Here is a 13,684-nt window from a genome sequence, read left to right as displayed (position 1 = left end):
TCCTCAAAATGTTAACCATATTTCTCTCTCCAGCATGCTGGAGGATGCTGCCAGACTTACTGAGTTTCTCCAGCATTCTCGATGTTGATTTCAGCTTTCCAGCATCTGTGGTATTTTGCTTTTAAGGGAAAATGTGGTATGTTGATAAGGTCAGACCAAGTAGGACGAGAGGATGCTTTTGTGGATGATTTCAGTGAAGAGCTTGATTCTGTGCTGTAACTGTTAGGCAAAAATCAAATTGAATTCTATCTTACAAAACTGTTGATAGAGGTAGCATCCATTAAATTCTCCACATTAAAGAAATATTAGATCTTTTCACTTCCATTTAGTAGATTGAAAGTCCCTAATCTTGGCTCCATTTAAGACATAAACTGGTAGAATGCAGTCAGGCTATTTTCAACTTCGAGCTAAAATAGTTCAAGATATAAGAAAGAATGAGAATTGAGACCCAGAAACTAATGTTATGTACATCCTCCTCTGAGTAAATTCTAACTGCTTGCTCTTTTCCTTGCCTCAGCTGTCACCAGGCCTTACTACGACTTTCTGACGTTGCGGCAAAAACATCCGATGATGCCCTCAACCATCCCCCAACAGCAGGTCTACATGCTGGCTGAGCCCAAACGCAAACCATCCAATTTTTGGCAGAACATTGGAAGACTGACACCATTCAAGAAGTGAAAGGACAGCTCATTGAACGTGACTTAATGCCTTTCCAAGGGAGCACTTTAGCGACTGGTTGCAATCAGCATCAACTTCTGCTCTGTGCATGTGTGCACGCTCCAATTCAAACTATGTGTACTACTACATGACAGCAGTCTCCTCCCTGGAAGGAGATGAGATTTCCTAATTCAGTAACTTTTCTGCTGAGCGCACATCACCGTGATCTGACCAGCAAGAGTGCGAGCAGAAGAGTTTCCTCCATGTATGCTCACATCAATAACTACAGTCAAGCTCAATGTTCTCACTGAATCCAAAAGAATCCACGTTTGTCCCATTTTGTTTCGAGTGGAAAGCATTGAGAGTTTTAAAAACCTATACAGGAAGGGTATTTTTTTTACTGAACAGTTTACTATATATGTAAGGCTGTGCAAGCATCAGGAAACAGAAAAAAACTCTACAGTAAACAAGCAAGTTTCCAGAGGTGTCTCTCTTGCAGCAGTTTGGCCTTCTGTACTTTCACTGGAATGAAGCACTGTGTGCCTATATGCAAGGGATGCAAATTATTATTTAAAATTGTTGGTGTTGCTGGGCTACAGCCTGAGTTGGTGCCAGCAATGTAGAAACTGAAACAGCATCTACAATTGAACAGTGGGTCTACAATCGTTCCTTTCATTTCTGATACCCAGGATTTAACCCTAGACAGATGGACAGGGTGAACATCTCTTCCCTTTTCCATCTGAACAAAACCTGGTGATGCAGTGAAGTTGACACTGCACTCAGTTGGCACTGAAATAATGAGTGCGTTTGGTCCCCTCCTCACATATTTACAGTATTACCTTGATCACAAGATAAATGATCAGGTTGAATTTAACCAGTTTATAAGAGGAGAGAGTAACAAGCCAAATTGTTATGTGCTAATGTTTATAAATGAATTGTGTAAATATTAACAAAATGATTTATTTATGTAGATTGAATTTATTGTACTTGTTCTTGCTGTCTGGCTTCTCCAAATTCTCTCCAGTACAAATGCCTTATTAAGGAATGCACTTACCCAATTGCTTGTTTGTTTTTTTTAACCCCCTGATGTGGAAGCAATTTTACTTCAGAATAATTAACATCTTTTTCCAAGACTAATGTAAAAGGGCTTTTTGAGAAACAGAATGACATTAGTCATTTGATTGGTGGTGGATTGGGTGATGTCGTTCCACAATTTACTGTCCTGCATTCGAGTTAGATTTCCTGCAGATAAACTTTATTGAATGAATTATCAACTCAGATGTGGATGGTAAATGAATACAATGAACTGCACTTGAATCAATGTGGGCAGTGGAATTTGCAGTTAACCACAAGTCTGTATTCTAATGTTGCCATGTTTTTCAGTGAACATCACCAATTTGTGTCATAAAACCTGACATACTAAAGCCAGGAAGAGCACAACAAACTAAGGGAAATATTTTGCATTATCCCTTCCAATGTCAGTATTGTTCAACTGCATAAATTTGACAAAAACACACAATCTGTGTAGTCTGTAGCACATTTGCATATATGCAGATGAAATATCATGATATCCAAACATGTTCTCATCAAAAGGGAAGGAAAGTTAAGGGAAACAAATCTTCACCTCCGCATTATAAATAGAAATTAAATTATTGACATCCTGATTAAACTTGTGTGCCCAATTGTAGTACCATCATCCTTATTCCATTTCAGCAAAGGGTTAGTCCTGGGTTAGTCCCACTACCAGCAGTCTGGTCAACAGTTTCAAACTTGCAAACTTTGATTGTTCAAAGTTAAAGCTGAGAGGTCAACTTTTGCCCACTGCTGGTGTGGACCACACAACTTACTTTCTTTTCATTTGCAATTAAACAACTCAGTGAGAGCACTGCTGTTGGTAATATGACATGGGTAATTAAAGAGGTTAGCTGGAGAATAGGATCGCCAGTAACTAGTAACATCAGTAATACTACAAAAAACACAAATATAAATGCTAGCGTTGTTTTTCTATGGTTCTCTCTTAAAGGTAATTTAGTGATAAATCCCTCTCCCCTATATTGGTAGCAAAAATACTCCCAGATACATCTGACCACAGTCCAAACAATTCTGGAGTCTTGATTCTAATTCCCATCAAAAGGCAGATTGTCAACACAATGCAATTGCTGAAGTATTTCAGTCAACAGTAAAAGAAGGAAATAGGAGAAAGTGAGGACTGCAGATGCTGGAGAGTCAGAGTTGAAAAGTGTGGTGCTGGAAAATCACAGAAGGTTAGGCAGCATCAGGAAGGGCTTATGCCTGAAACATAGACTCTCCTGCTTCTTGGTTGCTGCATGACCTGCTGTGCTTTACCAGTGCCACACTTTTCAACAGTAAAATAAGGAAAGTTTGTTGGGCAATTATTCGATTCAAGCTTTTTTCACTCTTTTCTCTTGCATGTAGGCATAACAATATCTTTGACTGTGTTTTGTTTGAGATCAAATTAGAGGCTAATCCTTAGTGTCTCTGCTTTCCTCCAAATCTTCTCCACACGCTAAGGACCCAGAAACAAAAATGGGAGTTAGCCTTTGATGCTGATTTCTAGGGAATGTCTGGAACTTCTCAAAGCTGCAGCAGCCAGCCATGATTGTTCTATATATTCCCTCAGATCCAGTCATTTTGGATTGAACTCCAGGAGAATCCAAGGTTCTTCTTTATCCATTCAAGCCAACCGTGTCAATCTATGACACAGGAGATCTGATAGAGAATGGGAAATTATAAGGCATTTTGTAAGGTAAATAAAGGAAAAATAAATTTCCACTCGTCAGGGAGCATCAATGTTGTAAATTTACTATCACTTAAAAGATTGCAGAAGGTTTATGAAGAATGCTTTTACACAGCTGATGTGTTAGGACGTGGGATGTCCTACTGGAAACAGCAGTGAAAGCAGAAATAAGCACAATTTTAAAAAGGGTGTGGACAAAAGTTTGAAAGGGAAGAAATGAAAGGGATTTGGGGAAAGTGCAGGGGAAGGGGACAGTGAAGAGTTTAATCAAAGAGCCAAAATAAATACTGAGAGCTTGATGGCCACCAACTGTGCTATAAAATTCAATGATATTGTGTATCAATGTCATTTGAATGATTGAGAAAGATGACAAAATACAAAACTTAGCCTCCACGTTGAACAGAAAGAAATTAATTTACAAGTCCCACATTCATAAAGGAGTTGCCCCCTTTAGACTTCCCTTCCTGCTTAATTTATTCAAGTTGAATAGGCTATGATCATTCAATCCTGCTCAAAAGAACTTATATTTATGGTTCAGCAGCTTTTTGTTCAGCTCACTCAGTTTGATTTCTATTCAATTTTTAAATTGTATCTCATGCTGTCAGTAGATGAGCTTCTCTCCTGCCATGTCTGTGCTTCTGGCTATAAAGTCCAGTCTCTGGCCAAATTACCTCTAAATTTCAATGGATAGATTTTCAATTTGATGCATTGTTATCAGACAAGATTGGCTGTGTATTACAGAAACTGTCCTATTTTAATGCTCAGTGATTTATATGAAAAAGATCAGGCCGTTTGACAGATAGCTAATTCACACCAATTGTTTTACCCTCCCACCCAGATGGCAGACTGAAAAGATTTTTATAAAACAGTAAAGAAAGTCCAAATTCCAGAAATATCAGATTTTTCAGATGCACAAAGTAAATATGAAAACACGGCAAAGTGTAATAAAGATTCCTGGCCGAAAAGCAATTGATTTCAGCAATTTTACACTGATGTGCAGAAGACTCTGTTTATATAGTCTGAATCCTTTAACTCCTCCCTGACCCCCTTTAAATTAACATCCTATTCCATATCCATTTTTGGTTGGGAACAAAATTCAACTTTGAGCTTGGTGATAGCCGAGAATCCTTAATATTGCTTGAATAAATTAATTATTTAAATAACATCACCACTGAACATGATCAGAATTCAGCTGAGTGTCCACGCTACAAATTTGAGACATACCAAGATTTCATACAAATAAACTGCATGTTTGGCTAAGATCAAAGTCAACCTTCAGTATTTCACAGGATTATTTTGTACATCTACCGGCTCCTGGATCTGTATTTTTTTCAGAAAGACCAGCACTAAAATTATGGCAAACTGCTAATTCTCACCACTGTACTAAGTTACTTCCTTCACTTAAGGGCTGCTTTACATTCCCTACACTAGCCACAGTTAAACAGAAAGTGCTGTTATTCATGTTTGCTGTCAACCGTTACACTGAAGAAAATTTCCTTCTTTCTCAGGAAGGAGTACCACTAAATGAAAGCCTTTAAAAGATTTACCATTCCAAAAAAAAACCCTTATCCCTTCTGTGTTTCATTGAAAGATAGAGCAGTAAAACATGTTGTGAATAAGTTAAAGCAGTTTCTTCAGAATGAGTTGCTTAAAACCTTTGACAATTGATGTCATGTTAAGCTATTACATGCTAAACTTTGTCCTGTTGGGAAGAATAGGAATGCTGTAGTTGTTAGCAAAACAAAACACATTTAGACACTTTTTTGATGCATGACATTAATTTGCCTCTTGGCAACATTTTTGAACAGAAAATGCAATTGAAGTTAAAAATGCATTCAGATGTTCATTCCTTGATTCTTTAGATTACATTGGAAGATTCATTATATCATTTCAAATTCGTCATTTTAAACTAATATTACCAAAGTTTTGCATTTAACAACCATGATTCTTGGAAAAGAAAATTGATTTAATATTGTTTGGAAACAATGTGATTCCTGTATGGTCTTCTGATAGGTTGTGCACAATATAAATAAACTGTTAATGTATTTTTTTAAATGCTGCAACTATAGGGTAAAAAACCACTTTTAATGAGATTAATTCCATGAAAAGCCAACCCACTAATCTTGATTAACCAATCTCACCTCAACATTTTAACGAAATGGGACTATTTGGCGCCGCCCTTTTGGCGTCGATCATTTGGCACCACCGTTTTGGCTCCAAACTGTTTTGGCGCTCATTACTTTGGTGCTGAGCTGTTTTGGCACCAATACATATAGATAACCATCATGTGAAAATTTAGGTTTGTCTCTCTTGCTTAGAATGTTTTCAGCCATTTCTGGTATGGGCTGTACAAGAAAATAGAAAGAAAAGTGTATTACAGCTTTCCAATGTGAAGACAGAAGGGCTTAAGTATCATCAAGGCAGCAGATGACTATTAACAATTGTTAAATGAGAAAATGATTACAAAATGAGATTTGAATCTACAGCGGGTCATTACAGCTTTGACTATCAATTCTTGCTAGTTAAGAAAATTACATCAGGTCATCCTCTCTTCTTTAACGAAACAAGACTTTTTTTTTGTTCTGAATTGGCACCAAAACAGCTCAGCGCCAAAGTAATGAACGCCAAAACAGTTTAGAGCCAAAACAGCGGAGCCAAATGATCGGTGCCAAAAGGGCGGCGCCAAAATGTACCCAACCCACATTTTTAAGGCAATATCCTTTGTGCTTTGAATTTGCAGGAGACTCTACATGGCAGATAATATTAACCATCTAGCATCACTACTGACCAGGAAACTGTACCTCAGTATATAGAAACCTTTCATCTCAATTCCCGCACAAAAAAAAATTATTTTTAAAATTGTACTTTTTTGAAGACTAACTTTCACTGCCATGAGTTATGGTACCACTGTGTACGGTGCACCAAAACTCTTATTGCTATGTTAATTTTGCATTTCTGTCCCTATGCAAGGTTAAAAGCTTTTTTTAAAAGTCAGCTGTCATCTTCAACAGTGCACAATTTATTTTCCACCTTTCTATGGAAATCACCATGGGCCAAATCTTAACTTTGTTCAAGAAATAAAAAGTAGATGGTAGCGAGTCAGCATTTAATTTACATCTTTCCTAATACTTTATTGAATCAAGAGGAAAGTACAATGAGCAGGCACAAACTATCAGCCATTCTATATTCTTGTACAAAGTCAGGATTTACCCCATTCTGTTTGTCTAGCAACATGGAACGTTTATTCCTCCCTCTGTTACCTACACATAAATCAGATTTTCACGTTGCAAGACAGCGATATATTTCATAACTTACTTGCAGCAGTGGAATCTCATAGCTGTCTGTTATAAACAAGGTTGTGGAATTCTCTAAAGGCGGCTTTTGATGCTGTGTGTAATATTGCTGGCTCCTTAGTATTCCCAGTCCTTTACTGGTGTTTTCTCAAGTGTTGTTGGTCAAAGACTTTCCTGAAAGTGCAATGTATCTTACTGCCTTGTTATCCATTTGTGGTGAAAGAGCCTCAGTTCATTTTTTTTTAGCAGTGCTATCTGATTTGGTTTCCTGTATTTTAACGCCAGATTAAATCAGTGAACTTGGTTCAATAAAAAATAAGGTTGTGCTTAAACCAATTTTCAGTCAATGTAGAAAAGGTAAAGCACTTTAAGTTGAACTGACCTACAATGACCAATGAATTACAGTGAAATTTGCATTCAGTCTGTACACTGCATATAATTTGGGCCCACTGTTGGCAAGAGACTGCTTTCTCTGTACAGCCTGCGGCACCTCAGATGTTATGGGAGATGTGCCATGTCATCGCAACAATCAAGCAGCACTGTGCTGTTTTATACGTGGTATCGTACATACATTTTGTGAAACAATGGAAAATTCAAGAGCGCCATTTTCCAAAAGGCCCGTTATAAGCAGTTGGAGCAGGTGACGACCTTTGGAGTCAGAAGATGCCAGTTTCTGTTCATACACATGGGATAACCTCCTTTTCTTTTGTCCGTGGCTGTGGAATAACTTGTCAGAGTTATAAAGTTTTAACAGTATTTTTGAAATCAGTGGTGTAGCTTTCAAATTACTAGAATACTAATGTGTTCAGTTCATATTGTGCAACCAAGATTGGTTGCAATGTTTTGTATATACAATGCTCTATGATTTGTCAACCAATTTCATAACTTTTATGTTCCAGGAGGAGTTGATTATAGGTATTCAGTTTTTATTTCTTTCATTTGTGTGCTAGATACTTGTGATAAGCAAGTAGAATTTGCTGAAAAAAATACATGACAGTGTTTGTATAAATTCTCTCTTTGTACATGGATGTTTGTTTACATAAGCACTTCAAGCACGATATGGGGAATAAATGTTTCATTGTGTCAAAGTTATACTTGGTGCCTGAATCAGTACATTATATTGCTTGTTCCAAAGTGGTCTGAAAACTACCCTTGCAATTCACATCAAAGTGCTTACCTTCACCATACCTTGTGAAAACCACAGGTGATTCTGTTTGCAAATAGAGACTTCTCATGTAAAATCTGTCTTCATGGCATCAAGTAACTAATCACCTGGACAGTCAGGGATACTTGGCAACCAAAGATGCTACCTGCCATCAACTTGCAAGTTGTGTGTGACCTTATCTAAAACATAGTGCAGGTATGTGCATACATTCCAGGGTCAGTTAGTATTCATATATACTTAGTAATCCCAAGGTAAGGGGATCTTCATTGGCCTGGAACCTGTGGATGACTGGTTTAGAACATAGAACAGTACAGCGCAGGAGTGGGCCCTTCAGCCCAAGGTGTTGTGCCAAACATGATGGCAAATTAAACCACCAGCCCTTACTCCATATCTCTCCATTCTTTTCATATTCATGTGCTTATCTAAAAGCCCCTTAAACACCCCTATTGTATCTGCCTCCACCACCATCCCTGACTGGCTTCTGGATGATAAATGTACTCTCTCAAGAGGTGATCCCAGTGAGAAATCCATGCAAGGAAAGCCTGAAAGGAGATATAATAATAGTCCAAATTCTTCAAGTATAACTTGATGGGTCATAGTCTGCTGGGCTGTGCACATTTTGACCATTCAGCGAGAGCAAACTCCAGCCTGGAAAAGTGCCAAGACTGGGGTAAGAGGTATCAAAGCATGGCATTCAGACCAATAATATTGAAGTCAGAGTCTCAGTCATAGAGTTCTTCAAAATGGTCTCTCCAGTGAGCACTGACTTTGATGGGACCATAAGACATAGAGCAGAAATAGACCTTTCAGCCCATTGAGTATGCTCTGTCATTCAATGGGATCATGGCTAAAGTGAAGTGTGGAGAGAACAGTATTTATGCGGTAGTGGGGAGGTAGTGTTGGAGTGCTGGAGGGGTGGGGAGAGAGAGGCTGCTGATAGTTTAGATTAAGAGAAAATGTAAGAATGGCAGAACAATGGTGTGTCTAACTGCCAGATTACAGTGGTGGGGAAGTGGAGAGAAGGTGACCCCAAAACTAAAAGAAAGGGAAGGAGTGGGTTCACAGTTTGGAGCTCAATATTGAGCCCAGAAGGTTGTAAACTGCCTAGTTTGAAGATAAGATGTTGTTCCTCCAGTTTGTGCTGTGTTTCGCTGGAGCATTTGCAGCATGCTGGGCACGCGAGCAGGGCGCTGTGTTAAAATGGAAGAAAGGTTGGGATCATGCTTGTGCACAGACTGGAGGTGTTCTGCAAAGTGGTCACCCAGGCTGTGTTTAATTTCTCCAATGTAGAGTAGGCCACGCTGGGTGCAGCGAATACAATGCACTAGATTGGACGGGGTGCAGGTGAAATGCTGCTTCACCTGGAAAGATTGTTTAGGTGCCTGAATGGTAAGCAGGGAGGGATGAAGGGGTGGGTGTTGCACATTCTCTGGTTACATGGGAAGGTGTCATGGGAAGGAGGAGTGGTATTGGTGGTCGAGGATTGGACTAATGTGTCCCGGAGGGAATAATCCCTGAAAATGCAGATTGGGGAGATGTTTGGTGGTGATATTCTGCTGGAGTTATCACAAATGGCAGACGATGATCCTTTGAACGCAGAGGCTGTATGGTGAAACGGGGACCCAATCACGCTGTTGTGAGTAATGGGAAGGGGCGAAGGTGGAAGCACGGGTGATAGGTTGGATGTGGTTGAGGTCCTTGTCAACCATTGTGGATGGGAAGCCATGGTTATAGAAGAAGCAAGCCATGTCAACAACGCTGTTTTGGAAGGTGACATCATTGAAACAGATATAACGTAGGCGAAGGAACTGGGAGAAATGGGATGAAGTCCTTGCAGGACATGGGGTGGGAAGAGCTATAGTGAAGGTAGCTATGGGAGTCAGTAGCTTTGTAATGCATGGCAGTGAACAGTTTATTCCCTGAAATGGAGATGGAGAGGTCAAAGAAAAGAAGGGAAATGTCGGAAATGGTATGGTATATATGAATAAACCTACAAAGTAATACATGTTGGATGTTAAGCAAGTGTAAGGTCTGGGTTACGTGCTTGAGTCAGCCTTGCGTGACTGCAGCCTGTCAGGTGACTAAAGAAGAACAAAGATTACCGCGGCACAATGTGAGGGTCTATAGCAATCAAAGACAATTGTGGCAGAGTCTGATTGGTTAAGGGTTAAGTCTAATATAGGCTTAGTGCAATTGGTTTTGCTAATGTAATGGGGATAGGGCATGGCTTTTAGAACAACATAACTTTAGAGTACTCTTGTTCAGGGGCTTTCAGGTTTGACTGCTCTGATGGCCACAGCTTTTGTTTGCAAATAAAGGCTTATCATCTTGAGGAATTCTCTGTGTCTAGTGGTCATTCCTAAAAAAGTGCTCTCAACCACAACAATGGATGATGTAAAAGTTATAGAGAGGTGGAAATTGGAGGCAAAATGAACAAATTTTTCAAGGATTTTCAAGAATTTGGCACATTATTCAATGATTTGCTGTATTGCTACAGCACAACAAAAACTGCATTTGTGTGGTAATTCATGAGTTGAAGTCAGTCCCAGTGTGAACCCGGATAAATTGACATATAAATATTCCAAATTAAACAGCTAACTACCAGAAAGAAAGCACTCAGAAGAATAGGAAATGCTGTAACAGCACAAACAAATGATGGATTTCGTTCAGCTTTTTTGTTACTGAACCACTGGGGTCCTCCTCTCTGCTGTAAACCCAGGGTATGCCAAGGACTTTCAGCCCATGTAAATGCTTCTGATCATTACATTGTGCAGCAGAATTAGAACAAATGGCCCCGAGGTTAGAAAACGGTGAAGGAGCCCAATTGTTTCCCTAATTGATCTTTCTAGGAATTTGACTGCCATATCGCTCATCCAATGGATAGTGCATAGGATATATCAACCCATGAACACGTAACACCAAGAAGTAGTGCTCAATACAGGCACTGTTTCTGGAACAAGTTTCTCAGTACAATATTTAGCTTTCTGTTTCTAACAGCAAATAAGCACAATTCAATCAAAAATGAAAGTGACTGCGAACCAGTTTATTGCTGCATGAAGATGGGTGGACATGCATTTCATACAAACTGAAATATTCTTCATAAATAGTTGGAATCTGCCTCAATCTCAGATTGATCATTGCATCTAATAGATCCACTTTTGGCATATCTCAAGACATACATGAAGAGACCACACTTTACCTGAAACAGAAACATGACCAGCACTATATTAACTGTAAGAAAGAGAAACATCTTTAAGCCCCCATCAAAATCTAAGTTAGGGTCATGACGTGAACAACACTTGCATTTAATAATCATTTGCTGAATTGTAAATTTATTCTTAAGTAATTATAGATTGAACAAAGTACAAAATTTTCAGAAGAGATTAATACACGTCAATAAATGTTCACTGCATTGCTGAAGATGGAAATGAACTCTTCTGAAGTAAATTGGAACTTGAGGTAGGTTTTGGTCCTATATGAAGAAGGGCTTATGCCCGAAACGTCGATTCTCCTGTTCCCTGGATGCTGCCTGACCTGCTGCGCTTTTCCAGCAACACATTTCCAGCTCTGATCTCCAGCATCTGCAGACCTTACTTTCTCCTTTGGTCCTATATGAGCAATATGGAGGATTTAATATGGGTAACGCTCCTAAGATAAGGACTTAAGACTTTAGCATAGAGATAAGGAGAAATTGCTTCACTTTGAGAGTTACGAGCTGCACTTTAGTTCTCCAATTTCTTAATTCTCCTGAAATTCTATTAGAAGAAATTGCAATTTTCATGTTAATGCTGCAGCACCTCCAAAAGGTAGATCAGCAGAAATTTATGTAACTGATTCAACAAAAGTACAATGTCAAGAGTGATGTGGGGTGAGTGGTGGAGTTAGGGACAAATTTTCTGAGCCCATGAACTCAGTGCAGAAATCTGGCCACATGCAGCATACATTGGAAGTTCTAACATCCGCTTTGGTTAGAGCTTTGTCGGATTGAATTTCCCATAGATTCATCTGCTGGGCAAGATTCTGCTTGGATAACACCATGTAAAATTCTACATATTATGTGGCTAAATAGATCCAAATGCAAGCCTAAAGAAATTACACTACCCTTTTCATGCTTGCTCAACAAAAGATGGTTAAATCTCTCTCCAGATAGATCTAAAAGCAAGACAGTTAAATATAACTAGTTCTCAAGAATAAAAAGCATAGCATTTTCATATAATCATTAAATGGCTACACTACAGAAAAAGACCATTAAACTCATTTGTCCATACTGGCTTTTTTGCCTGCTTTTCCCCAACAGACAAGCATTTGTTTTTCTTCAGATATTCAATTTTGTTTGAAAATCATAGCTGACACCAGCTTATCTTCTGCCACAGATTCCATCAATTCAATACATATTTCATTTTTCTGTCATTTTTCTCCCATGTCACAATTACCTCTTTTAACAATGATCATAAAGATTGAATAGTTGGAATCTGCTTCAAACTCAGATTGATCATTGCATCTAATAGATCCACTTTTGGCATGTGTCAAGCTATAGATGAGGAGACCACACTTTACCTGAAACAGAATCATGACCAGCACTACATTAACTGTAAGTACCATAAAGAGAGAAGGCGGAGAGAAGCAAGGGCTGCCAGGAAGTTTTAAGTGGGTGCGATCTAAACCCGAGACCCTACACCGTAATGCCTCCTTCCCACCCACCTCCTCTAACCTTAGCAAGAGTCTGTAAACTCACTATGTTTTCAGGTTTTCTTTTTTTTCTTTTCCTTGTTTAGTCCTGTGTGGGCTTTCAGATTAGCGGGGTATGGCTGAAAACGCATTTGCTTGTTCCTCCTACAGAATGTGGCAGGTGACAGACACGACGCATGTCACTGCTGACCACATTTGCGGAAAGCCCACCCAACTTCAGCTCCTCAAAAACTGAGTTGGGGAACTGGAGCTGGAGCTGGATGAACTGTGGATCATCCGGGAGGCTGAGGGAGAAATTGAGAGGATGTTCAGGAAAGGTGGTCACTACTCAGATACTGGATAAGGACAGCTGGGCTACAGACAGGGGGAGGAAAGGGAACCAACAGATAGAGCAGGCTTCACATGTGGCCATTCCCCTCAACAATAAGCATACAGTTTTGGATACTGCAGGTGGGGATGGCCTACCAGGGGAAAGCCATAGTTGTCAGGTCTGGCACTGAGGCTTAGAAGGGAAGGGAAGAATAGAAAAGCGCTAGTGGTAGGAGATTCAATAGTTAGACGGATTGACAGGAGATTTTGTGGTCAGGAACGGGACTCCCAGAAGATATGTTGCCTTCCCGGTGCCAGGGTCGGGCATGTCACTGATCAGGTTTACAGGATTCTGAAAGGGGAGGGTGAGTTACCAGAAATCGTGGTACATATTGGCACCAATGGTATAGCCAGGAAAGGGATTGAGGATCTGAAAAGTGACTACAGAGAGCTAGGTTGGAAATTGAACAGCAGGACGAGTAGAGTAGTGATCTGCGGTTTGCTACCGGTGCCACGAGATAGTGAGGTGAGGAATAGTCAACAAGTGCAGCTTAACACGTGGCTATGAGGCTGGTGCAGGAGGGAGGGCTTCAGATACTCCTGGGGAAGGTGGGAACTGTACATAAAGGATGGATTGCACCTGCATTGGAGGGGTACAAATGTGGGAGATTTACTCGTGTGGTTCGGGAGGGTTTAAACTAGTTTGGCAAGGGGGTGAGAACTAGAGCTACATATCTGAGAGGGGGGTCATTGTAGATGGGGCAGTGACAGGATGTAGTGAATCTATCAGGAAAGTTTTTCATGTGATGAAAC

General features: G+C 39.7%; 1 protein-coding gene across 9 annotated transcripts in view; it reads left to right on the top strand.

Moving 5' to 3' along the window:
- Positions 1-7,800, top strand: part of LOC122555777 (Rho guanine nucleotide exchange factor 4) — a 473,424-nt gene extending 465,624 nt beyond the window's left edge. For 8 of the 9 annotated variants that reach the window (XM_087993755.1, XM_087993757.1, XM_087993754.1 and 5 more), the window contains one exon: positions 518-649. Coding sequence is in view for 1 of the 9 variants with exons in the window: in XM_043701907.2 (XP_043557842.2) it covers positions 518-678 (161 nt within the window). In the remaining 8 variants the exon portion in view is untranslated. Of the gene's footprint in view, positions 1-517 lie in introns of all 9 variants that reach the window. The other variant, XM_043701907.2, reaches the window with a different exon arrangement.
- Positions 7,801-13,684: the final 5,884 nt, after the last annotated feature.

Source organism: Chiloscyllium plagiosum, unplaced genomic scaffold (assembly GCF_037043375.1).
Source record: "Chiloscyllium plagiosum isolate Xiang-an unplaced genomic scaffold, Cpla_swu_hap1 HiC_scaffold_13, whole genome shotgun sequence".
Taxonomy (NCBI): domain Eukaryota; kingdom Metazoa; phylum Chordata; class Chondrichthyes; order Orectolobiformes; family Hemiscylliidae; genus Chiloscyllium; species Chiloscyllium plagiosum.
This window is presented reverse-complemented; position numbering and strand designations above follow the sequence as displayed.